The sequence below is a fragment of the Salvelinus alpinus genome, chromosome 28 (assembly GCF_045679555.1).
Source record: "Salvelinus alpinus chromosome 28, SLU_Salpinus.1, whole genome shotgun sequence".
Taxonomy (NCBI): domain Eukaryota; kingdom Metazoa; phylum Chordata; class Actinopteri; order Salmoniformes; family Salmonidae; genus Salvelinus; species Salvelinus alpinus.
The window spans coordinates 15,726,485-15,752,755 of NC_092113.1; the positions used below are offsets into that span (position 1 = coordinate 15,726,485).

Consider the following 26,271-nt stretch of genomic DNA (forward strand, 5'->3'; position numbering starts at 1 on the left):
CCATACTCGGCCAAAAACAAAGAAATAGACAACATAGAATGCTCACCCCAAATCACACCCTGACCTAACCAAATAGAGAAATAAAACGGCTCTCTAAGGTCAGGGTGTGATACTGCGTGTATATTATGTGTGCCAAACAGGTGCTGTTAGATTACAATATAATTTTCCTGACCGTTTGGAAGAATGTAAACAAAACAAAATAAATTATAAACGTACCAGAGAGTCTGCTGTAATGTGTTTTGTAAAGCCTTTATTACACCAAAGACTAAAAACAGTCACATTCATTCCTGAATACAATTTCCGAAATGGAACGGCTTATTTATTGCTTATGCTAATTATTCAAGGGTCGCATTGTGATGTTTTCGAATCATGAATGACTTGTATACAGTGTGATGACATTACTAAGTTAATGATTGATTGATACAGTAGCCTATATAAGTATTGAAATATAGGCCAAAGTAAGTTACGGTATCAAGACTAAACAGGATGCGCTCCTAGGCCTACAGCTCAATGGTGGTTACACAAGGATTATATATAAGATTACTAATGATAATGACGTTACTTATTATTATAATGATGATCATAATAATAATAGTAATACTAACAATAAGAAGTGTCACGACTCCCACCGAAGGTGGCTCCTCTTCCTGTTCGGGCGGCGCTCGGCGGTCGTTGTCACCGGTCTACTAGCTGCCACCGATCCCCTTTTCCTTTTCTGTTAGTTTTGTGTTATTGGTTACACCTGTTTCTTGTTTGGGTTTTGGTTAGGGCTATTTGTGCGGGCTTGTTCCTCTGTTCGTTTTGTGGATATGCATTTTCCTTATTTTCTCCGGACTGTTTGGGTCCTGTTTTTGGGCCGGTCATTTGTATGCGCCTGGTGTTTTTGGCGTGACTGTTTCTGTCACCGGAATAAATACGATTGTCCTAAACCCTCTGCTCTCTGCGCCTGACTCCGCACCCACTACTCCTAGAAGTCGTAACAAGAAGGAGATCAAAAAAAAGGAAGATCAATGTTATTACTATAAATATAATTTTGGAACAGTGTAAACAACACAAAATAAGTTATAAACAATACCAGAGGCTGTTCTAACGAGAGAAAAAAAGTGTAAATCCTTTATTACAGCAAAGTAAAGATAAAAAATAGCCGAATTTGTGAAATCGTTTATCCAACATGTTGTGATTGGGTGAGGCTTGGTGCTCACGGAATCAGTAGGCTACTAAACAAACACTCAAACAGGCAACAGAAGTAGTATCTGTCTTATTTCTGTAGATATGCAGTACCAATCAAAATTTTGGACACACCTACTCATTTACAGTGGCTTGCGAAAGTATTCACCCCCTTGGCATTTTTCCAATTTTGTTGCATTACGATCTGGAATTAAAATAGATTTTTGGGGGGTTTGTATCATTTCACTTACACAACATGCCTACCACTTTGAAGATGCAAAATATTTTTGATTGTGGAACAAATAAGAAATAAGACAAAAAAACAGAAAGCTTGAGCACGCAAAATATTACTTTGTAGAGCCACCTTTTGCAGCAATTACAGCTGCAAGTCTCTTGGGGGTATGTCCCTATAAACTTGGCACATCTAGTCACTGGGATTTTTGCCCATTCTTCAAGGCAAAACTGCTCCAGCTCCTTCAAGTTGGATGGGTTCCGCTGGTGTACAGCAATCTTTAAGTCATACCACAGATTATCAATTGGATTGAGGTCTAGGCTTTGACTAGGCCATTCCAAGATATTTAAATGTTTCCCCTTAAACTACTCAAGTGTTGCTTTAGCAGTATGCTTAGGGTCATTGTCCAGTTTCCCTCAAGAATTTCCCTGTATTTAGTGCCATCCATTCCTTAAATTCTGACCAGTTTCCCAGTCCCTGCCGATAAAAAATATCCCCACAGCATGATGCTGCCACCACCATGCTTCACTGTGGGGATGGTGTTCTCGGAGGGATAAGAGGTGTTGGGTTTGCGCCAGACATAGTGTTTTCTTTGATGGCCAAAAAACACATATGGAATCATGTAGTAACCAAAAAAGTGTTAAACAATTCAAAATATATATTTTTTATATATTTTCTTCAAAGTAGCCACCCTTTGCCTTGATGACAGCTTTGCACACTCTTGGCATTCTCTCAACCAGCTTCACCTAGAATGCTTTTCAAACAGTCTTGAAGGAGTTCATACATCTGCTGAGCACTTGTTGGCTGCTTTTCCTTCACTCTGCGGTCCAACTCATCCCAAACCATCTCAATTTGGTTGAAGTCGGGGGATTGTGGAGGCCAGGTGATCTGATGCAGCACTCCATCACTCTCCTTCTTGGTCAGATGGTCCTTACACAGTCTGGAAGTGTGTTGGGTCATTGTCCTGTTGTAAACAAATGATAGTCCCACTAAGCGCAACCAGATGGGATGGCGTATCGCTGCAGAATGCTGTGTTAGCCATGCTGGTTAAGTGTGCCTTGAATTCTAAATAGATCACTGACAGTGTCACCAGCAAAGCACCCCCACACCATCACACCTCCTCCTCCATGGTTCACGGTGGGAACCACACATGCGTCTTACAAAGACACGGCAGCTGGAACCAAAAATCTCAAATTTGGACTCATCAGACCAAAGGACAGATGTCCACCGATCGAATGTCCATTGCTCGTGTTTCTTGGCCCAAGCAAGTCTCTTCTTCTTATTGGTGTCCTTTAGTAGTGGTTTCTTTGCAGCAATTCGACCATGAAGGCCTGATTCACGTAGTCTCCTCTGAACAGTTGATGTTGAGATGTATCTGTTACTTGAACTCTGTGAAGCATTTATTTGGGCTGCAATTTCTGAGGCTGGTAACTCTAATGAATCTTATCCTCTACATCAGAGGTAACGCTGGGTCTTCCTTTCCTGTGGTGGTCCTCATGAGAGCCAGTTTCAACATAACGCTTGAAGTTTTTTGTGACTGCACTTGAAGAAACAGTTCTTGAAATTTTCCGCATTGACTGAACTTCATGTCTTTAAGTAATGATGGACTGTCGTTTCACTTTACTTAATTGAGCTGTTCTTGCCATAACATGAACTTGGTCTTTTACCAAATAGGGCTATCTTCTGTATACCACCCCTACCTACTTTCTCCCGAGTGGCGCAGCGGTCTAAGGCATTTCATCTCAGTGCAAGAGGCATCACTAGAGTCCCTGGTTCGAATCCAGGCTGTATCACATCCGGCTGTGATTGAGAGTCCCATAGGGCGGCGCACAATTGGCCCAGGTTTGGCTGGGGTAGGCCGTCATTGTAAATAATAATTTGTTCTTAACTGACTTGCCTAGTTCAATAAAGGTAAAAACATTTTTTTTTTAAATAATTACCTTGTCACATCACAGCTGATTGGCTCAAACGCATTAAGAAGGAATTCAATTCCACAAATGCATTCCAGGTGACTACCTCATGAAGCTGGTTGAGAGAACGTCAAGTGTGTGCATCTAGGCAAAGGGTGGCTACTTTGAAGAATCTCAAATATAAAATATATTTCTATTTGTTGAACACTTTTTTGGTTACTACATGATTCCATATGTGTTATTTCATGGTTTTGATGTCTTCACTATTATTCTACAATGTAGAAAATTGTAAAAATAAAGAAAAACCCTTGAATGAGTAGGTGTGTCCAAACTTTTGACTGGTACTGTACATGGATGTTTTTTAAAGCCAGGCACATTTAACAGCTAGTATATTGATTATAGACCTAAATAAATGGGGTTTCCTCTCTTCTCACTTTTCTTAGACAATAAAGCAAAGGCTTTTTTCTCGTCTCCTCATTCTGCTGCTGCCATTGTTCTCAACACCAATATGCTGTTTAACTGCTATTATTCACATACAGTGCATTCGGAAAGTATTCAGATCCCTTTACTTTTTCCACATTTTGTTACTTTTAGGCCTTATTCTAAAATAGACTAAAATAAATGTTTTTCTCATCAATCTACACACAATACCCCATAATGACGAAGCAAAAACAGGTTTTTAGAAATGTTTCCAAATGTATAATTAAAAAAAAACTGAAATATCACATTTACTTAAGTATTAAATTAAGACCCTTTACTCAGTGCTTTGTTGAAGCACCTTTGGCAGTGATTACAGCCTCGAGTCTTCTTGGATATGAAGCTACAAGCTTGGCACACCTGTATTTGGGGAGTTTCTCCTATTCTTCTCTGCAGATCCTCTAGCTCTGTCAGGTTGGATGGGGAGCGTCGCTGAAACTGCCATTACAACACACCATGCCATGTTTCAGAACACCTTAAATCTGTCTAAATACCATCACAACCATGTGTTTCAATACTCCAGCAAAGTTAAGGTTTTGTGTCCTTTAAGGTGGTGGCAGTTCAGTTGCCACTAGTTTAGAGCACTTCATTTTAACAGTGTAAGCTTTCGGTTTGAATCATTTATTGCCACTGGGACACGCCGGTGTATCTGCTAAGCTGCTTGCTGTACACTGTACTGCATGATGGTACACATGGATTGGATTGTGGGTTTACTAACGCGTTGGTTTGTTTGTTGACTATAACATTAATACGGTGACGATGTAGGCTGTGTAACAGTTACCGGTCATGGTATGAAGGTTTGGCTTTGAGTAGTTTTTGCACCTGGTCACAGACAGCTGTTGTGTTCTGCACTGAAGTCCACAAGTGAAGGGAAAAGGTTAGAGGAGGAGAGCAAAAAGGAATTATACAACTAGCAAAGTGATGATGCTGTATGTGGCTGCTTTGGAAGTGAACTGTGTGTGCGGGTGATTCGGGGTGTATTCATTCCGCTGATTCTGTTGCAAAACGTTTCTTAAACGGAACGAAGCGGGGAGGGACCTACCTGATTTTGTCCAATAGAAACTCTTGTTTCAGTTGAAAAACGGAATGTTTTGCAACTGTTTGGACTAATGATTACACCCAAGATCAGCTAGATCCAGGCAATAGTGTGCATGGCCGTATTGAATGTGTCACTATCTGTCACCTTGATTACTCCAAATTGTCTCTTGACCTGTGCACCCACATTATAAACGTTCAATTGTAGGCTAAGTTGAAGCAACCTCATGATGGGTATAGGACAAATTTGAGTATCATATAGTTGCTTAAACCTATCGATGATACATTGAGCTGGGTGAATGGAATATAAATGACAGTCATCCAATATGCTGTAATAGAAATAAGGTTCAAGGCAGGCAGCCAGGTTGAGCAGCCATAGCTATTGCTAACAGTAGTTACTCCATTGACAATGGAGACATACACTCTATCAGGTCACCCATGAACACATTCACCCTCTGGTCACCAACGAGCAATCTTCTCTTAATGCACAGTATACAATTCTTTTGATGCATTACAATGCACAGTATCTGGACCATGGCTGCTGAATGTCCAGAGGCTGCTTGGGGCAAATAGAGATAGACAGCGTGTTGGTGAATAGTCGGCCTGTCTAGAGGCATCTACATGGCTTCCTGTGAGACCAGAGCAGGTCACCACAGCCACCATCAGTCCCTGTTAGCTACGCTTGAACACACACAGAAACTGCAGTAGTGGCTCTTAGACTGTTCTCTTCATGGAATATTTTTGCCAACACAAATACGGTATGCATGCTAAAGACCCTCAGTTATGCAAACACACTCAAACGAACGCACATGAGGTCATACCATAAATGTGTGCGTGACCACACAAACACGCACGCACACACACACACACACACACACACACACACACACACACACACACTGTCTGCCCCGAGTCTTCAGATTACGTAGCCTGCGTATGCTGACTTTTCTGTGTGAAGGAAGACATGATGGTAACAGTATAGGCTGCTTTGTCTATAAGCACACAAATCCCAAAACAAAGGCACAGGTTGAACGCACTCATGTAAACACACACACACACAACCACCCTTACTTACCCCATTCCCATTGTCAGCCCACTGTCCCTGTCCAGAGAGCCGACAGCCCATGTCTGTGTCACTCTGGTGGAGGTCTGGCCGATCCACTTACAGCAGTGGAGGGGGAGAAAGGAGGAGGGAATGCCAGCTCGAAGGTAAGAGGAAGGTAGACAAGCCAGCTCGGAGGTATGAAGGATGAAACCAGTGCAGCAGTGCATCAATCCAATCTGTGCCAGAGTCCAGGGAAGAGGAAAGGCCGGCAGAAATGCCCCCCCCCCTCCTCAAATGATAGAGAATGTGAGCCTTGTCAGTGCGTGGATTCTGCAGTGCTGGAGAATAGAACGCTGCTGTTACTCGCTTCACTTCTCTCTCATCCTCTCTCAGAGTCAGCCTCTGAGGCTCCACCCACGAACAGACCCTCTGCTCATGCATATTCAGCATCTGTCAACACCAATGAACCAATCCCAGAGCCAGAATGAGAGAGGGAGGGAGGCCTGTGGATGGTATTGGTTCAAAGGATCAGCAGTCAAACATTCATTCATTTATTCAGTCTTCCCCACAGTGTTTATCACCATTTGTACTTGATGAAAATGAAATGGTCTTTCCCTTTTTAAACCCCCTCCTCCCCAAACGAAGGTACAGTATGTTGGTAATTGCATGGCAGAGATTACTCCCATATCAATGTGATATTTTGCATTATGTTTATATTTGCCATTTTAATGATAGAAGCTAAGTGTGTCAGTAAACAAATACAGTATCTCATTATTATGCTTAAATATTCAAGTAGCTAACCCTTGGCAAGCACTCTTACCAGCTGTGGTATTATTGAATGCTGGGGAATTGGTTTAGTTATGGAACATTGTTGTAGTGGCATAAGGTGTCCAGAAGGAGAGGGAATTTTGCAAGAAACACTAATGCTGGTTAATGAGCTTTCATTCTAAACTCTAGGGAGAGAAAGGCATAAACACACATCCACCAGCACACATTCCTTCACATCACCTACAGCACCCGATGTCACAGGAAGGCCAAAAAGATCATCAAGGACAACAACCACCCGAGCCACTGCTTGTTCACCCTGCTATCATCCAGAAGGCGAGGTCAGTACAGGTGCATCAAAGCTGGGACCAAGAGACTGAAAAACAGCTTATATCTCAAGGCCATCAGACTGTTAAATAGCCATCACTAGCACATTAGAGGCTGCTGCCCCATATACATAGACTTGAAATCACTGGGCACTTTAATAATGGAGCACTAGTCACTTTTATAATGTTTACATATTTTGCATTACTCATCTCATATGTATATACTGTATTATATTATACTCTACTGTATCTTAGTCTATGCCGCTCTGACATTGCTCGTCCACATATTTATATATTCTTAATTCCCTTCCTTTACTTACATTTGTGTGTATTGTTGTGTATTGTTAGATATTACTGCACTGTTGGAGCTAGGAACACAAGCATTTCGCTACACCCGCAATAACATCTGCTAAACACGTGTATGTGACCAATAACATTTGATTTGATGATTTTGATTTGATCACCCGTCTAAAGCACTGACACAGTCATACTCACAGAGGATGAGTCAACCCCCAGCAGAGGCAAACAATCTCCGTCTCTATCTGCACCGCACAGTTACTGTCATGTCAGTCACTCTGTCAGCACACCAGACAATTTGGCGCTCAAAAGCATGGATTTGCTATTCACTTTGTGTGTGTGAGCTGTGTCTTTGGGATCAAGTCCAGGGTTCTGGTTTGCCTGCTTGCATTCTCACATGAATCCAGTGTCTCCAGGTTCCAAGAATATCCCCTTCACCAATAATTTCCTCTTCTAGATGTTCAGTCCGTTATTATGAAGGATGACGAGAGTGGAATAGATCAGTTAGAGGTAGCCTAGAAATCCTGAGAACAGAGAGCGCTTCAGAGGAGAGGCAATAAAAGGAAAAATTTAAAACAGGAGAGAGAGAGAGAGAGAGAGAGAGAGAGAGAGAGAGAGAGAGAGAGAGAGAGAGAGAGAGAGAGAGAGAGAGAGAGAGCACACTAGTTCATGTCATCTTCAATCACGTCCCCACGGAGTGCCAGCCTCCCAGCTTCTCCTCCCGGTCCCAGCTAGCCTGCAGGTGGTGTCCTGCTGTCCCCTCTCACCATGCCTGACTTTGCCTGTTGTTTCGGTCACTGGGCTCTCTGCATCCACTATTTGTGTCTGTCTGTATTGATATGTCTAGCTATATTTCATATGTAAATGTTGGCATTGTGGTGTGCAATGGTGCAGTCAGTGTTCTAGTATTAGCCACTGTAACCCACCGGGAGTCTCTCTGTCTGTCTTTGAATCTCATTCATTAAAGACTCTGTGCACACAGCCATTAATACAGTACAGACATGCACTTTAACAGCTGACAGGGTTGGTTAACTGCTGACGTCAGCACTCGGAGAAACCAAAAAATGTCACATCGAATCATCTAAGGAGGACATGCATTTAACGAGCCCGTGATGTAACGTGACATTTCAATGCCTAGGAGAGTTTTTTTTTAAATCCAGTCTCTTAAAAATCTATCTAAAATACCAAGCCAGGGAGCGAGAAAGTCCTTCAGTTCTGGGTACCTTATAAGTGGAGCCCGGGCCCCCCTCGACTAATTCTCATTTCTCTGTGAACGCTGTGGAGGCCTGAGTGTCTCAATGCACCTCCAGAAATAGCCTCACAGAGAAGTGGTAAATTAATATTTCAGTTGTGCTGCTGACTGTAAGCCAGGCCAGGCTGAGACAGATGTGTTTGGATTCTTTATATTTTTCTCCCCAGGTGTTAACCTTTTGTTAACAGGGCTTTGCACTTTCTCACCAACCACTTTATCCCTTCCTTTGCATAGGCCAACTATGTTTATCTGCTGTTTTTTCTCTCCACTTCGTTATATATTTATTTTACATGCAACACACCTAACTGATGAAAATGGTTAAAAGGAGAGTGAGAATGATAAAACATTACAGAAAGAAAGGACTATAGGAAGACACAAAGCATATTCTGATGCAGAATAACCTTTGAACTCACATTTTTATGGCCCTAAAAGAGGTCATTTTGATGAGGAGCTCGTCTGCTCATCAGGCTGCTGGTTTCTGTTCTTTGTGGTAGTGAGAAACATGTATTCACAGTCCAGAGGAAGGTACAGTATATGACACATGGAAGTGTTGAGACCCGACAAGTAGAACAAACAATATTTATTACACTCTATATACAGACATTTACAGAAATATTCAATATTGACAATAGTTATGCTCCTTTAGGCTTAGGAATCCCATTCATGTTTATAGAGGATGTGCCTTGCTTTAAAAGGTAGTTGCTGTTAGATTGGTCACAGGTCGTAACTGTTTTTATACAACTGTTATATTACATTGTTAACTACTGTATGTTCTATGCTTATTGCTAAGAAGGCATATGGCAAACTACCAACTGTAATTATTTGCCAGCAAATAATAGCTAAATAACCATCAAATTAGCTACTTTGGTTTATTTAATATAAATCCATGCTGTATACATAATTATAAACTGGGTGGTTCGAGCACTGAATGCTGATTGACTGACACTCGTGGTATATCAGAACGTATACCACAGGTATGACAAAACATTTATTTTTACTGCTCTAATTACGTGGGTAACCAGTTTATAATAGCAATAAGGCACCTCAGAGGTTTGTGGTATATGGCCAATATACCACGGCTAAGGGCTGTATCCAGGCATTCCGCTTTGCGTCGTGCGTAAGAACAGCCCTTAGCCGTGGTATATTTTCTATATACCTCCCCGTGCCTTTTTGCTTAATTATAAACTGGGTGGTTCGAGCACTGAATGCTGATTGGCTGACAGCCGTGGTATATCAGACCAATATATATGACCAATATATATATATGACCAATATACCCCGGCTAAGGGCTGTATCCAGGCACTCTGCGATGCATACGAACAGCCCTTAGCTGTGGTATATTGGACATATACCACACCCCCTCAGCCCTTATTGCTTAATTATATCACAATGTAATTCAGCTTCCAGCAATGTCCAGTTCAGCTCCAGATAGTGCGTGTGTGTGTGATACCTTTTCCCTCATGCACTCCCTCACAATCCCAGTGACAGTAAAGGCATCAAGCTAGTAACCAGAAGTAGGGAAGTAGAAACACTTCCTGCGTTGGCTGGAGGTTGTTCTCTAGTACTGTCCTTCTCCCTCTCTGTAGCTCTTTCCTCCCCCTCCCACTTCTCCTCCTCCTCCTCATCCCCAGGCTCTGTGCCTGTCTCCTCTCTGTCAGCCATGGTTGGCTCAGGGGCTGATGAGTAGTCTGGTTGTGTCCTCGGTGGTGATGGCGGTGTGTCCTCGGTGGCTGTGGCTATGGTGGTGGCTGTGGCTGTGGCTTTGTGTGTGGAGGGCTCATCAGTGCCTGGGAGAGAGCTGTACATTGTCTCCTTCTCTACATCAGGCTCCTCTGTAGGCTCATGGGCATCAGGCACTGTGGGAAACAATAATGAGAAATCTATACCTTCGAAACTGATTACAGGGTCCCTAGCCCAAAGCAACAAATCAATCTTCACAAAGAGGGAATACCATGATCAACCACAATTGGCTCGACACTTAGGTCAGGTTGGAGAGGATGAGATTTGACATCTGTGTGTTTTCCAAGACACTGGAGGTAGATAGTGAGGTAAAATACATTTGCGGGACAGGAGAGGGGGCAGGCAGGCGGAGTTGCGGGCAGAGTTGTGTGATTGACATGTGCTGAGTTCCTACCACAGAGGTTCTGGTCACATCGCGGCAGGTTGTCTGGACACTTGGAGCACCATTCACCTTCCTCATAGGGTTTCTCATCATTAAAGTTACCTCTGAAATGCAAATGGTAACACAGGTCAGTGGTCACTCTGTCAGGGCTGTTAGTCAGGGACCAACCCTAACCCTAACCCCAGAATGGTATTACAATGTCTCTACAGGTGTAATGCTAACCCTAACACAATCAGTGAAATGCAATGGTAAGGATTCATTATGTTAACTGAATGTCTAAGTCTAGAAATAGGAGATGAATGTGGAATTTAGTCCATGTTCTCTGGTAACATACTTACGCTGGGTAATAATTGCAGACTAGGAAGGTGGCTTTCTCAAAGGACAGCCCCTCCATGGTGTCACAGCGATGAACAGCACAGCCCACAGAGTGAGAGTCCGCCCACACCATCTGAAACATCCCCAGCAGTCTCACCATCATCAACATCATCATCACCACCACCACCATCATCACCATCATCACCATCACCACTATCACCACCATCATCACCATCGTCATCACCATCATCATCATCATCATCACCACCAGCATCATCACCACCATCATCATCATCATCACCACCATCATCACCATCACCACCACCATCATCATCATCATCATCACTATCCTCATCATCACCATCATCATCATCATCATCACCACCACCATCATCATCATCATCACCACCACCATCACCACCATCATCATCATCACCACCATCACCACCATCATCATCATCATCATCACCACCATCATCATCATCATCACCACCATCATCATCATCATCACCACCATCATCACCATCACCACCACCATCACCACCACTATCATCATCATCACCACCACCATCACCACCATCACCACCACCATCATCATCATCACCACCACCACCACCATCATCATCATCATCATCACCACCATCACCATCATCATCATCATCATCATCATCACCATCACCACCATCATCATCACCACCATTATCACCATCCTTACCATCATCATCTCCATCTCCATCATCACCATCACCATCACTATCCTCATCATCATCATCATCATCACCCACTATCACAGGGGTTATACACACAGGAGTAAAGACAAAGGAATATTCAACCTGTCACAGTTGTAATACTGTGTTATAAGAAGTGTATTCTACAAATACAGTAACTATTATCTCCCTGTGTCACTCACCTGAGTGTAGTGTCCACACATCTTGTCATCCTGGCAGCTGTTGTTGTTGTAGTCGTAGTCTAGGTGCTCCAGGAACCACTTCTCCATGGCAATGTTGGGGTCAAAGAGTCCGTTGGACACAAACAGGTTCTCTCCCATGTTCAGCTCCTCTAGATCCGGGTTGTGCTCCCATATACACTTCACAGCATAGCCCTCAGCTATGATCTTCAGCTTCTCATCCCATTTCTGAAGGCGAAAAAGAGACAAACCATCATATTACTGTAGACTACCAATAATCTGCTTGACTGCTACCTGTAATCTGTACAGATGTAGTGCTGCAGACTGAACGACAGAGGGAGACATTAACCAACATTGAGGATCAAAACAGAACTCTGTACATAGCTTGCTATGCAACTCTATTATATTAGTGTTTCAATTGTGTACAACTTCAAACTACTTCAAATTAATCATTCTGTTCAGCATATCCACCACATTGCAAGTAAGTTTGATCCTAATATCACATGTCCTATTACTCTGATTCTAAAGAGGGAAAAATGAATTTTTGCAAGTGGCATTCTAAAACCAATAGCTATGGTCCTTGCTCTACCCCTATCTAAATACCAAACGTTCAGGGTTGATATAGATAGCACAGCACTGGCAGATTGTAATACAAGAGGTATGCTTATGAAAACATTGGTGGAGTTTGGAGATAAGACACTATTGCTAATGGTTTTGAATTTAGCTATTTCTTTATTTGATGTATATTTGCTGTATTTATTTGATGTATGTGCCAATTTATACTACCCTAATAATTTAACAATTCCTGACCCGGGCCACCCGCCAGTCGACATTGGTATTTCCTTCTAATACTGCCTGCAGCAAGAGGAATTTCCTTCTCCGCTATTGAAATGTTAATACTGCAAACCGATAAGGGATGGTTTGTTATGTTAACATTGGAGGAAGACAATGACTATCTTTGTCTAAAAGGATCCTCTTTAACTTTAGACATAAACCATACTGTACATTACATTAGTCACACCTTTAACTTTAGACATAAACCATACTGTACATTACATTAGTCACACCAACATTCCCATGTAAACCACATACTCCTTTTTATGATCCTTCCTTATTAAATCAAACCTTTACTAAGGAACCTTTCAGTAATACGGGTATTAGTGGTTGAGGAATGTGGGCTTATCCCACATAGTTTCAGTGTCATGACTTCCGCCGAAGTTGGTCCCTCTCCTTGTTCGGGCGGCGTTCGGCGGTCGAAGTCACCGACCTTCTAGCCATCGCTGATCCTCTTTTAATTTTCCTTTGGTTTTGTCTTCTCTTGTATCACACCTGGTTCCAATCCCATCAATTACATGTTGTGTATTTAACCCTCTGTTCCCCCTCATGTCCTTGTCGGTGATTGTTTATTGTAAGTGCTTGTGCACGTCTGTCCTGGTGTGCATCGGGTTATGTACCCATTATTTGATTGTTCTGTTTTCCGGTGTTTTTTTTTATTATTAAACTGCGCCGTTGGAAACACAGTTTTTGTTCTCCTGCGTCTGACTTCTCTGTTGCCAGTACGCACTTCTTACAGAATCACCAACCCGACTATGGAGTCAGCAGGAGCAGGTACCCCGGGTATAAGGGTGTCCGCCATCGTCTCGTCCTCACCGGGAAAGCCCTGGAGTGGGCCAACGCCGTGTGGAGAGAGGGAGATGCGACATTGGACCAGTTTGAGGAGTTCACCTGCCATTTCCGGGCAGTCTTCGACCACCCGCCCGAGGGTAGAGCGGCGGGTGAGCGCTTCTTCCATCTGAGGCAGGAGACGAGGAGCGCCCAGGAGTTCGCCCTGGAGTTTAGGACCCTGGCTGCCGGCGCGGGATGGAACGACAGGGCCCTGATCGACCATTACCGCTGCAGGCCAACTCCGAGGACGTCCGTCGGGAGTTGGCCTGCAGAGACACCACCCTCACGTTCGACCAGCTGGTGGACCTGTCCATCCGGCTGGACAACCTGCTGGCTACCCGTGGACGTTCTGATCAGGGTCTGGTGATTCCATCCTCCCGCACCCCCTCTCCGATACCCATGGAGTTGGGAGGGGCGGTGCGCAGGGAGACCGGAGGGGGTTCCAGCTCGTGCACCATCTGTGGCCGCAGAGGTCATACTGCCGGTCGGTGCCGGGTGGGTTCCTCTGGGGATCGAGGCAGCAGGCAGGGCGCTCTGGTGTCACCCCAGGTGAGCCGGCACCATTCTCACCCAGAGCCCTCTGTTGCACATATGTTTGTGTATGCCACTTTCCCTGAGTTTTCCCTGCATTCCCAGCATACGGCGCTCGTCAATTTAGGCGCGGCTGGGAATTTTATTGATAGAGTGTTAGCCTATAGTTTAGGGATTCCCATTGTTCCCGTGGCTGTGCCTTTCCCCGTTCACGCCTTAGATAGTCGACCATTAGGGTCAGGGTTGATTAGGGAGGTCACTGCTCCTTTGGGCATGGTGATGCAGGGGGGTCACAAGGAGAGAATGAGTCTCTTCCTTATTGACTCTCCTGCGTTTCCCGTGGTGCTGGGCCTACCCTGGTTAGCTTGTCATAACCCCACTGTTTCTTTGCCACAGAGGGCTCTCACGGGGTGGTCGTGAGAGTGCTCAGATAGGTGTTTAGGGGTTTCCGTTGGTGCTACTACGGTGGAGAGTCCAGACCAGGTCTCCACCGTGCGCATTCCCCCTGAATATGTCGATTTGGCTCTCGACGCAATTACCACCTCATCGACGGGGCGATTGTGCGATAAATCTTCAGGTAGACGCTGCACTTCCCAGGAGTCACGTATACTCCCCTCTCACAGGCGGAGACGGAAGCTATGGAAACATATGTCTCCGAATCCCTGCGTCAGGGGTACATTCGGTCCTCCACTTCACCCGCCTCCTCGAGTTTCTTTTTTGTGAAGGAGGGAGGTCTGCGCCCGTGTATTGACTATCGGGGTCTGAATCAGATCACTGTGAGGTACAGTTACCCGCTACCGCTCATAGCCACAGCGATAGAATCAATGCACGGGGCGCGCTTCTTCACCAAACTAGATCTCAGGAGCGCTTACAACCTGGTGCGTATCCGGGAGGGAGACGAGAGGAAGACGGCTTTCAGTACCACCTCAGGGCACTATGAGTACCTCGTCATGCCGTACGGGTTGATGAATGCGCCATCAGTCTTCCAATCCTTTGTGGATGAGATTTTCAGGGACCTGCACGGGCAGGGTGTGGTGGTGTATATTGATGACATTTTGATATACTCCGCTACACGCGCTGAGCATGTGTCCCTAGTGCGCAGGGTGCTTGGTCGACTGTTGGAGCATGACCTGTACGTCAACGCTGAGAAATGCCTGTTCTTCCAACAGTCCGTCTCCTTCCTAGGGTATTGCATTTCCACCTCAGGGGTGGAGATGGAGAGTGACCGCATTTCAGCCGTGCGTAATCGGCCGACTCCCACCACCGTAAAGGAGGTGCAGCGGTTCTTAGGGTTTGCCAACTACTACCAGAGGTTTATCCGGGCTTTTGGTCACCTGAGGGCTCTGTTTACCTCGGCTCCCGTGCTGGCCAATCCGGATCCCTCTTTGGCGTTCATAGTGGAGGTGGACACGTCCGAGGCTGGGATAGGAGCTGTGCTTTCTCAGTGCTTGGGTACGCCACCTAAGCTCCGCCCCTGTGTCTTCTTCTTGAAGAAGCTCAGCCCGGCGGAGCGAAGCTATGACGTGGGGGACCGGGAGCTGTTGGCTGTCGTCAAGGCCTTGAAGGCGTGGAGACATTGGCTTGAGGGGGCTAGACACCCTTTTCTCATCTGGACTGATCACCGCAATCTGGAGTACATCCAGGCGGCGAGGAGACTGAACCCTCACCAGGCAAGGTGGGCCATGTTTTTCACCCGTTTTGTGTTCACCCTTTCCTACAGACCAGGCTCCCAGAACGTTAAGGCAGACGCATTGTCCCAGCTGTATGACACAGAGGAGCGGGGCATGGATCCCACTCCCATACTCCCCGCCTCCTGCCTGGTGGCGCCGGTAGTGTGGGAGCTGGACACGGACATTGAGCAGGCGTTACGTGCAGAGCCCGCTCCCATCCAGTGTCCCGCTGGGCGTCTGTACTTCCCATCTGCTGTTCGTGACCGGTTGATCTATTGGGCCCACACGTCACCCTCCTCTGGTCATCCTGGGATCGGTCGGACAGTGCGCTGTAGGAGCGGGAGGTACTGGTGGCCTACCTTGGCTAAGGATGTGAGGGTTTATATTTCCTCCTGCTCGGTGTGCGCCCAGTGTAAGGCTCCGAGGCACCTACCCAGAGGTAAGCTACATCCCTTACCCGTTCCACAGCGGCCTTGGTCGCACCTGTCGGTGGATTTTCTGACTGATCTTCCACTCTCACAGGGTAACACCGCGATCCTGGTCGTTGTGGATCATTTCTCTAAGTCCTGTCGTCTCCTCCCTCTGCCCTGTCTCCCTACGGCCCTACAGACTGCGGAGGCCTTGTTTACACACGTCTTCCGGCACTACGGGGTGCCTGAGGATATAATGTCTGATCGGGGTCCCCAGTTCAGGTCTAGGGTCTGGAAGGCGTTCATGGAACATCTGGGGGTCTCGATCAGTCTTACTTCAGGGTTTCACCCCGAGAGTAATGGGCAGGTGGAGAGAGTGAACCAGGATGTGGGTAGGTTTCTGCGGTCCTATTGCCAGGACCGGCCGGGGGAGTGGGCTGCGTTCGTGTCCTGGGCCGAGATGGCACAGAACTCGCTCCGCCACTCTTCCACTAACCTCTCTCCCTTCCAGTGCGTACTGGGGTACCAGCCGGTTCTGGCGCCTTGGCATCAGGGTCAGACCGAGGTTCCTGCGGAGGACGACTGGTTCAGGCGCGCGGATGAGACATGGGAAGCCGTCCGTGTCCACTTTCAGCAGGCCGTGACGCGCAAAAAGAGGAATGCAGATCGCCACCGCAGTGAGACCCCGGTGTTCGCACGTCTGGCTCTCGACCCGAAACCTGCCCCTCCGCCTGCCCTGCCGGAAGCTGGGTCCGCGCTTTGTGGGGCCATTTAAAGTCCTGAGGAGAGTGAACGAGGTTTGTTATAGGTTACAGCCTCCACCTGATTACCGTATTAAACCCTCGTTCCATATGTCTCTCCTCAGGCCGGTGGTGGCTGGCCCGCTCCAGGATTCTGAGGTGAGGGAGGTTCCTCCGCCCCCTCTGGACATCGGGGGGGCCCCGGTGTACTCCGTTCGGTCCATACTGGATTCGAGGCGAGGGGCCTTCAGTATCTCGTGAAGTGGGAGGGGTACGGCCCGGAGGAGAGGTGCTGGGTTCCGGTCGAGGACGTGTTGGACCTATCTATGCTGCAGGATCGCCCTGCACCTCACCCTCTGGGTCGTCCCCGAGGCCGGTGTCGACCCGCTGCTGGAGCTGCGCGTCAGGGGGGAGGGTTACTCCTCTGTTCAAATCAAATCAAATGTATTTATATAGCCCTTCTTACATCAGCTGATATCTCAAAGTGCTGTAAAGAAACCCAGCCTAAAACCCCAAAAAGCAAGCAATGCAGGTGTAGAAGCACGGATGGTAGGAAAAACTCCCTAGAAAGGCCAAAACCTGTCCTTGTCGGTGATTGTGCTTGTGCACGTCTGTCCTGGTGTGCGTCGGGTTATGTAACCATTATTTGATTGTTCTGTTTTTCAGTGTTTTTTTTGTTGTTATTAAACTGCGCCATTTGGAAACACAGTTTTTGCTCTCCTGCGTCTGACTTCTCTGCCGCCAGTACGCACTCCTTACATTCAGTTCAATTCCTATACAAGTATTGTAATGAGCAAGAGGATGAGATGGCACTTGACAGATAAGGCTTGATCTTGATTTAGCTCGCCAAATGTTATGGTGGTAATTGGTTTTAAGAGATGCAGTATTGTACGAACGCGTATTGTCTTTGTATCATGACCTGTCCAGACAGAGACATCCAGTGTGGAGTCATGTGAAGTTCAGTTTATTTGTCCAGTCACCCCATGACTCTAAACAAACAGAGGTCTTGTGTTGGAGGCCGGGGATACTAGTTGAAATTCCACAGCATCTTGCATCCTAGCCTCAGGACATCAGATCTCCTCCTCTCTGTTCTTGGGCAAACAGAGCTGTACATCTTTGTCATGCTTCAGCCAGAGAAAACAAAGGCGTCCCCCTGACCATCTGGTCAGCATTAGATGCTGTGTCCAGTACACAGAAAATCAAGGACATTCCACATGGGGTGTGACTCCGCAGATGAAACCTGACTCAATCAATTGATCACCAAGTAGTGACGTAGAAAGCTGTGATATATGAGTCAATGACATATGGCTATGTTTTGAAACAATCCATTAAAATTTCATTGAATCTTCCAAAAAAAATACAAATAAAAAGTTACATTAATTTCTTATTTCAAATAGGTATGTTCTGTTTCTTCTTGTATAGTCCACATGATCTGTCTTTCTCCAGGTAATTGATTACTGTGATGTTTGACGGACATTCCTGTCCCAGGACATCTAATAAACTGTCATTCACAGGTAAGGATGAAGCAGTGCTTAACAGGAAGTTACTGTTGGAATGTTGCGGTTTTGTTGGTCATGATGACTCATGATTCCACTCAACTGCAATTAATGCTTTAATGCTATGAATTAATGATATGAACCCATTCATGGAAATGGCCTCGGTGGTGCGTTCATCTTAACACAGAGACAGGCAGAGACCTATTCCTGGGACTGTCAGATAGCAACTTTAGCATTCACATCCCACAGTGTGCACACTCACACACACACTCACTTACTCTCATGCATTGCATAACCCTGGACTCAACTCTGAACATCCACTCACTCAGTCATGGTGGGGTGAATCAACACAGAAATGCACTGAGGCACAGACAGGCTCTATCAGCAAAGTCATTAACTTAACTCTGGATGTCGACAAAAGTTTTGTCTTGGGATTACTTTTATAATTGATATGCTGATTTAAACATGGTGCAGCGCTGTTTTTGTCAACTTTATGGGGTGGTAATATGTATTAGGTATGATGCATCTTCTGCAGCACTATGGTAAATGTTCTGCACAACAAGCTTTTTGTCATTTATGAAATGCTGATATCATGTCAAAAAAATGGCCATGACACTATAGATACAGGCAGAGTTCAGTTTTGATGCAAGACCATTTTAAAGCTGAATACTAACGGATATTTTAAGTTACAGAAGCACCCATTTCATGTACAATACTGAACAACTGGCAGCATTGCACAAACATAAATATCAATCAAAAATCCCCACACCAGAAGAAACCTATGTATCTACTACATCCACCTGAGATCAATTCTAATACATATTAACCTCATGAGAACAACGAGTACTACTAACCACACCAGGTGATGGCAGTCAAAACAGGGGTAAACTCCATCAATCCCACCAGCCATACAGTAGTATCCCAATATCCAAGAAGCTCCTCACCACAAAGGGTTAACCTCCTATCCGTCCCCCCAGTCATGCTGCCCTTACCACTTTCTGCATGTAGGTGGAATTGGGCACCACCTGGCCACGGTAGCTGTTGTGCAGCTCCACGAGGGTCTCTGTGTCGTCCTCGCTCAGCTGGCAGGAGGCTGGACACAGGGTGACAATGACATAGAATCCCACCACGCCAGCCCAGAGAAGTGTCCCCCTCAGCATGTCTAGGCAGTAAAGTCCTCTCTTTCTCTCTCTCAAGGGTCACTTCAGATGTCTGCCGGTATCAGAGGGTGTTGCTGTATGTGAATGTGTGTTTCCAGTGTGTAGATGTGTGTTCTGTGAGTACGTGTATGTGTGTGTGAAAATCTTTCTTTTGGTCAATGTACTTGTGTGTGTATAGTGTGTGCTTCAGCTGCTCTGTCTCTTCTCCTCTTGGATCTCAGGCTGGAGATATTAAGAGGGAGTGACTCCACCCTGCTCTCCACAGGAGAACACCCACACCACCCTCACCCTCACTAGGTCACATTACACGCTGCTCTCTGACTGGTACGCACCGACACCACTTGAAAACAATCGGCCTATTCTTACGAATCTGGTGTGATTTCAGGCTGGACACAGACACAGATCGAGATACGTTGAGATACAGATACGGTTCATATCTCTGACTCACACGCAGTTGGCCTTCACTCTGTGCTCTCAACACTGAGTCAGGACACAGATTTCCCCATAGTGCACCTGACAGGAAAGATCTTAAATCCAAACATGGGAAGAGTGAGCAGCATCAGGCAGTTGACCTATGTTGTGTTGTATCTCACCCCAGTGTCATATTTACTTTCATTCTCCTTCCGTTACAGCTCTTCATAACAGAGGAATTTCCATAGCTGATAAAGAATGTCATGTGATCCTATGCATTGGGTTGGGTGGGATGTGATTCACTTGGCACATGCACATCTCTGTACCATCAACATTTGGTAGCTACCAGACTCTTTTCTGCAATCCACCTCAATGTGGTCATTCAGATTTTAATTTTAATTTCCAGGAATGCATTCCTTATGCCAATCAAATTAAAGAAATGCTTATTAATATTAGGGACACATTCCTAAATCCTGAATTGCAATGGGATTTCATGATTTCAGTTATGACAAGTGTAACAAACAAAGCACTCTCCCCAGTCCATAACTCATATAATCCTGCTGGAATCGGGGAATGTCCCATTGCTCACAGCAGGGTGTTTTTACATGGGGCCTTTATAAGGTTCAGGGCAGTACATTCAGCACACTGAGACCCTTCATACATTATCTCAATACTACTTCATGAAAGCATACCCAGTATGAGTCTATGAGAGACAGGGGTCTGCACTGCAGAAAAACAACAGATTTGAGCATGTGATGTTTGCTGTCATTCATTCTAGTGGTTAACATTCCGTTCATGAATTACATATGCGGTAGGTATCAGTCATATTGGAGTGTTCACAGGAAAGGTTTGTTTCATTTTTTTGCGTCACTAGAGCCATAGAGGGTGTGGACCTCTAAGCTCCTTCAAACTTCATTAGACCAGAGAAGTGGGGCCAAGTCCCTCACATACACATAGCAACCAAACACTCCAGCTGCCCATGGTCAGTAGCTCGGTATGCACAGGTCTGCAGAATGAACTGAAAGCTGAGACCTGATAAGCTGATCCTGAACCCTCCCAAAAGCCCTTCTTCCAGAATGTGCTCCGTGACTGTAATGCCACAGGGAGCACAAGTATTAGAGCTGTTCTGAGAAACCTTGCCTGAGAGAAAAGCTTTCAAAACAACTACGACTTACTTACAGGAAATGTACAATATTACTACCAGCTGAGAAGAGGATTGCATCATTTCATGACATTAACCTCCACAGAAAGGATCTCTCCGCAATGTGCTGTACCTCAAATACACACCCTGGTATTCATCCCTCTCTATCCAATGGGTTTATGTTCTTTAGCAACTTAATGGACGTAGGAGTTTTTTTCACACATTAAGTAGATTCATGCGCAGGCAGTAAGGGAGTAATTTATGAGGACTTGTCCTTGGATCCGCCCTAGCTGTCCTGCCATAGTGGAAGAGCCATTTCTCCCTGGCTAAATAAGAGCAGAAACCACAACTCGTTAATCAGAGCCACATCTGAATGAATCCAAATCAGATACATTCCTTTTTCAGTGATGGAACACAACAACAACATGTCACGAACTCGCACTTAGCTTGCCTTTCTCTGTCATAATCTTTCCTGTTATCTTTCATCAAAGGATGATTTGACTAGGCCTTTCTGAATCCTGGTTGTTTCTTATCAGCTGCTGTTTTTCTAGGACACAGCTTTCTTGGTTGCAGATGCAGTTTGATATGGAAAGTACATACCACTACAACTCTTGAATGAGCACTAGCAGCTTCACTTTGTCTTAATTCAAGAACACCACGTTCTGTGAGTTTATCCCAGCCTACTATCTCAGAGGTCTTAGCAAAGTGATGAATGGACAAGACAACAACATAAAGGCATTAGGCATTCCCTCAACCTGTCCGGGGGTGTTTCAGATGTTCACCGTAGATGTATCCCTAGTCTTCCAGCATCATACCCGCCTTGGTCTTGACTGGATTCAGCAGGCCTATGACAGGCTTCAGATGGCCAGAGGAGAGCTCTGGAGATCCACACTTTTCAGGATTCTAGAGCCTAGTGCTGAAGTCATGGTGAGCTATGGTACAGGTAAACATACCCCAGGGCTGCCTGTGCCCCTTTGGCCTGACCCAAGCTGTAGTGTCTTAGCTCTTACAGAACATAACACAAGCCATGGTTGAGCTTGAGCAAGAAGATTAAGTCCAATCTCAGATTATTTTCCAAGAGCTTGTTGATATTGAACAAAACTCAGTATGTTTGATTGTTCTACCTTTCTTTCTCTCTTTCTCTCTTTCTTTTTTTCTTTCTCTCTCTCGGAGGACCTGAGCCCTAGGACCATGCCTCAGGACTACCTGCCCTGATGACTCCTTGCTGTCCCCAGTCCACCCGGCCGTGCTATTGCTCCAGTTTCAACTGTTCTGCCTGCGGCTATGGAACCCTGACCTGTTCACCGGACGTGCTACTTTGTCCCAGAACTGCTACCTGTCCCAGAACTGCTGTTTTCAACTCTCTAGAGACAGCAGTAGCGGTAGAGATACTCTGAATGATCGGCTATGAAAAGCCAACTGACATTTACTTCTGAGGTGCTGACCTGTTGCACCCTCGACATCCACTGTGTTTATTATTATTTGACCCTGCTGGTCATCTATGAACATTTGAACATCTTGGCCATGTTCTGTTATAATCTCCACCCGGCACAGCCAGAAGAGGACTGGCCAACCCTCATAGCCTGGTTCCTCTCTAGGTTTCTTCCTAGGTTCTGGCCTTTCTAGGGAGTTTTTCCTAGCCACCGTGCTTCTACACCTGCATTGATTGCTGTTTGGGGTTTTAGGCTGGGTTTCTGTACAGCACTTTGAGATATCAGCTGATGTAAGAAGGGCTTTATAAATACATTTGATTTGATTGTTATGAATGGGGTCAAATGAACGATTCTTTCAAAGTGACACAGAGGCTAGTTTTACATGTCCAAGTGTGAGTAAACATTCTGAATGACAGTGTTTACATGGGTGGAGATAATTATGATTTTATTGTCCATTACAAAAACTTAAAATCATACAACTGTAACGGCTGTCGTCCTCTTCTTCCTCTGAAGAGGTGTAGCAAGGATCGGACCAATACGCAGCGTGGTAGGTGTCTGTGTTTTAATAGGGAAAACTGAACATGAACACAAATACAAAAACAATAAACGTGAACAAACCGAAACAGTCCCTTGTGGCACAAACACTGGCACAGGAAACAATCACCTACAAAATACCCAAAGAACATGGCTGCCTAAATATGGTTCCCAATCAGAGACAACGATAAACACCTGCCTCTAATTGAGAACCAATCTAGGCAACCATAGACTTACATAAACACCTAGAATGAACACAACCCCATAAATCTACAAAAAACACCTAGACAGAACAAACACCCTAGACGAGACAAAAACACACAAACCACCCTCGTCACACCCTGACCTAACCAAAATATTTAAAGAAACCAAAGAATACTCAGGTCAGGGCGTGACAATACCCCCCCCCCCCCCCCCACAAAGGTGCGGACTCCGGCCGGAAAAACCTAATCTAAAGGGGTGGGCCTCATTCATGGCGGCGGCTCGGGTGCGGGACGTAGACCCCACTCTACCATAGTCATTGCCCTCTTCAAGGGCCTCTTCAGAGGGACAACCCTCGCCTCCGACCTAGGGTCTAAGATCCTAATTAAAGGCCCCACTCCGAACAGAGGGGCAGCTCCGGACTGAGGGGCATCAACTTTAGCATGGTAACCAATGTTTTATTTATTTCACCTTTATTTAACGAGGTAGGCCAGTTGAGAACAAGTTCTCATTTACAACTGCGACCTGGCCAAGATAAAGCAAAGCAGTGCGACAAAAACAACACATGGGATAAACAATCATACAGTCAATAACACAATAGAAAAATATGTATACAGTGTGTGCAAATGAAGTAAGGAGGTAAGGCAATAAATAGGCCAATAGTGGCAAAGTAATTACAATTTAGCAATTAACACTGTAGTTATAGATGTGCAGATGAGGATGTGCAAGTAGAAATACTGGTGTGCAAAAGAGCAGAAAAACAAAAACAAATATGGGGATGAGGTAGGTAGTTGGATGGGCTATTTACAGATGGGCTGTGTACAGGCTGTGTACAGCTGCAGTGATCGGTAAGTTGCTCTGACAGCTGACGCTTAAAGTTAGTGAAGGAGATACAGGTAGAGATAACCTCTATCCTCTATCCGCCCCCCCAGTGTCACGATCGTCTATGGGTGAGAGAGAGGACCAAGGCGCAGCGTGTGCAAAATACATTCTTTTATTTAGAGAAGGGAAAAACACGAAACGAACACTGAATACAAACTAAACAAAACAACAAACGACCGTGAAGCTAACGACGTAAGTGCATAGACAAGCAACAAACGTTCAACATAGACAATTACCCACAAAACCCAAATGCCTATGGCTGCCTTAAATATGGCTCTCAATCAGAGACAATAAACCACAGCTGCCTCTAATTGAGAACCAATCTAGGCAGCCATAGACATACAAACACCTAGACAAGACACTGACCCATTAAACGTACAAACCCCTAGACAAACCAAAACACATACATTCCCCATGTCACACCCTGACCTAACTAAAATAATAATGAAAACAAAGATAACTAAGGCCAGGGTGTGACAGTACCCCCCCCCCCAAAGGTGCGGACTCCGACCGCACAACCTGACATTGAAGGGGAGGGTCCGGGGTGGGCCTTATTATGGCGGCGGCTCGGGTGCGGGACGTGGCCCCCACTCCACCATTGTCAATACCCGCTTTGGTGGCTCTGGTAGATCCTGGCTGACTGGCGGCTTTGGAAGATCCTGGCTGGCTGGCGACTCTGGCTGCTCATGGCTGGCTGGCGACTCTGGCTGCTCATGGCTGGCTGGCGACTCTGGCTGCTCATGGCTGGCTGGCGACTCTGGCTGCTCATGGCTGGCTGGCGACATGGCTGGCTGGCGACTCTGGCTGCTCATGGCTGGCTGGCGACTCTGGCTGCTCATGGCTGGCTGGCGACTCTGGCTGCTCATGGCTGGCTGGCGACTCTGGCTGCTCATGGCTGGCTGGCGACTCTGGCTGATCCCGTCTGGCTGGCGACTCTGGCTGCTCATGGCTGGCGGACGGCTCGGGCTGATCCTGTCTGGCGGACGGCTCGGGCTGATCCTGTCTGGCGGACGGCTCGGGCTGATCCTGTCTGGCGGACGGCTCGGGCTGATCCTGTCTGGCGGACGGCTCGGGCTGATCCTGTCTGGCGGACGGCTCTGGCTGATCCTGTCTGGTGGACGGCTCTGGCTGATCCTGTCTGGCGGACGGCTCTGGCTGATCCTGTCTGGCGGATGGCTCTAGCGGCTCGGGACAGACGGGCAGCTCTGACGGCTCGGGACAGACGGGCAGCTCTGACGGTGCTTGGCAGACGGGCAGCTCAGACGGTGCTTGGCAGACGGGCAGCTCAGACGGTGCTTGGCAGACGGGCAGCTCAGACGGTGCTTGGCAGACGGGTAAGTACAGGGAGTAGGCGCAGGTCTCGTACCTGACTTCGCCACACTCCCTTTTAGCCTCCCCCCCCAATACATTTTTGGGTTGTACTCGCGGGCTTCCAGCCTTGCTTCCGTGCTGCCTCCTCATATCGCCTCCTCTCGGCTTTAGCTGCCTCCAGCTCTTCACGAGGGAGGCGATATTCTCCCGGTTGTGCCCAAGGTCCCTTTCCATCCAATATCTCCTCCCATGTCCATGAATCCTTTATGCGCAGCTCCCGTTGCTGCTTTACACGCTGCTTGGTCCGATTCAGGTGGGTAATTCTGTCACGATCGTCTATGGGTGAGAGAGAGGACCAAGGCGCAGCGTGTGCAAAATACATTCTCTTTTATTTAGAGAAGGGAAAAACACGAAACGAACACTGAATACAAACTAAACAAAACAACAAACGACCGTGAAGCTAACGACGTAAGTGCATAGACAAGCAACAAACGTTCAACATAGACAATTACCCACAAAACCCAAATGCCTATGGCTGCCTTAAATATGGCTCTCAATCAGAGACAATAAACCACAGCTGCCTCTAATTGAGAACCAATCTAGGCAGCCATAGACATACAAACACCTAGACAAGACACTGACCCATTAAACGTACAAACCCCTAGACAAACCAAAACACATACATTCCCCATGTCACACCCTGACCTAACTAAAATAATAATGAAAACAAAGATAACTAAGGCCAGGGTGTGACACCCAGTCATGCTGCCCTTACCACTTTCTGCATGTAGGTGGAATTGGGCACCACCTGGCCACGGTAGCTGTTGTGCAGCTCC

The 26,271-nt window shown here is 46.1% G+C and overlaps 2 protein-coding genes across 2 annotated transcripts in view; both read right to left on the minus strand.

The window, feature by feature from the left end:
* The window catches only part of LOC139557993 (E3 ubiquitin-protein ligase PDZRN3-like), a 29,545-nt gene extending 23,291 nt beyond the window's left edge, over positions 1-6,254 (minus strand). Inside the window, exon 1 of the mRNA XM_071373364.1 lies at positions 5,897-6,254. Within this exon, the coding sequence (XP_071229465.1) occupies positions 5,897-5,947 (51 nt within the window). The 5' untranslated portion in view covers positions 5,948-6,254. The remainder of the gene's footprint in view (positions 1-5,896) is intronic.
* Positions 6,255-9,071: 2,817 nt separating this feature from the next.
* Positions 9,072-19,783, minus strand: LOC139557276 (peptidase inhibitor 15-like). Its single transcript, XM_071371856.1, has 5 exons — positions 19,355-19,783; positions 11,854-12,078; positions 10,967-11,076; positions 10,641-10,732; positions 9,072-10,362 (listed from the first exon to the last, which is right to left on the minus strand). Exons 1-5 carry the CDS (start codon positions 19,520-19,522, stop codon positions 9,977-9,979), a joined length of 981 nt encoding a protein of 326 aa, XP_071227957.1. The 5' UTR covers positions 19,523-19,783; the 3' UTR covers positions 9,072-9,976.
* Positions 19,784-26,271: the final 6,488 nt, after the last annotated feature.

Excerpts from the sequence above, each read along its gene's own strand:
- LOC139557276 (XM_071371856.1), bottom strand. The coding sequence starts at position 19,522 with ATGCTGAGGGGGACACTTCTCTGGGCTGGCGTGGTGGGATTCTATGTC. Across the intron at positions 10,733-10,966 it reads GTCTGCAATTATTACCCAGC|AGGTAACTTTAATGATGAGA; the intron begins GTAAGTATGTTA and ends TTTGCATTTCAG. Across the intron at positions 10,363-10,640 it reads ATGTGACCAGAACCTCTGTG|TGCCTGATGCCCATGAGCCT; the intron begins GTAGGAACTCAG and ends TGTTTCCCACAG.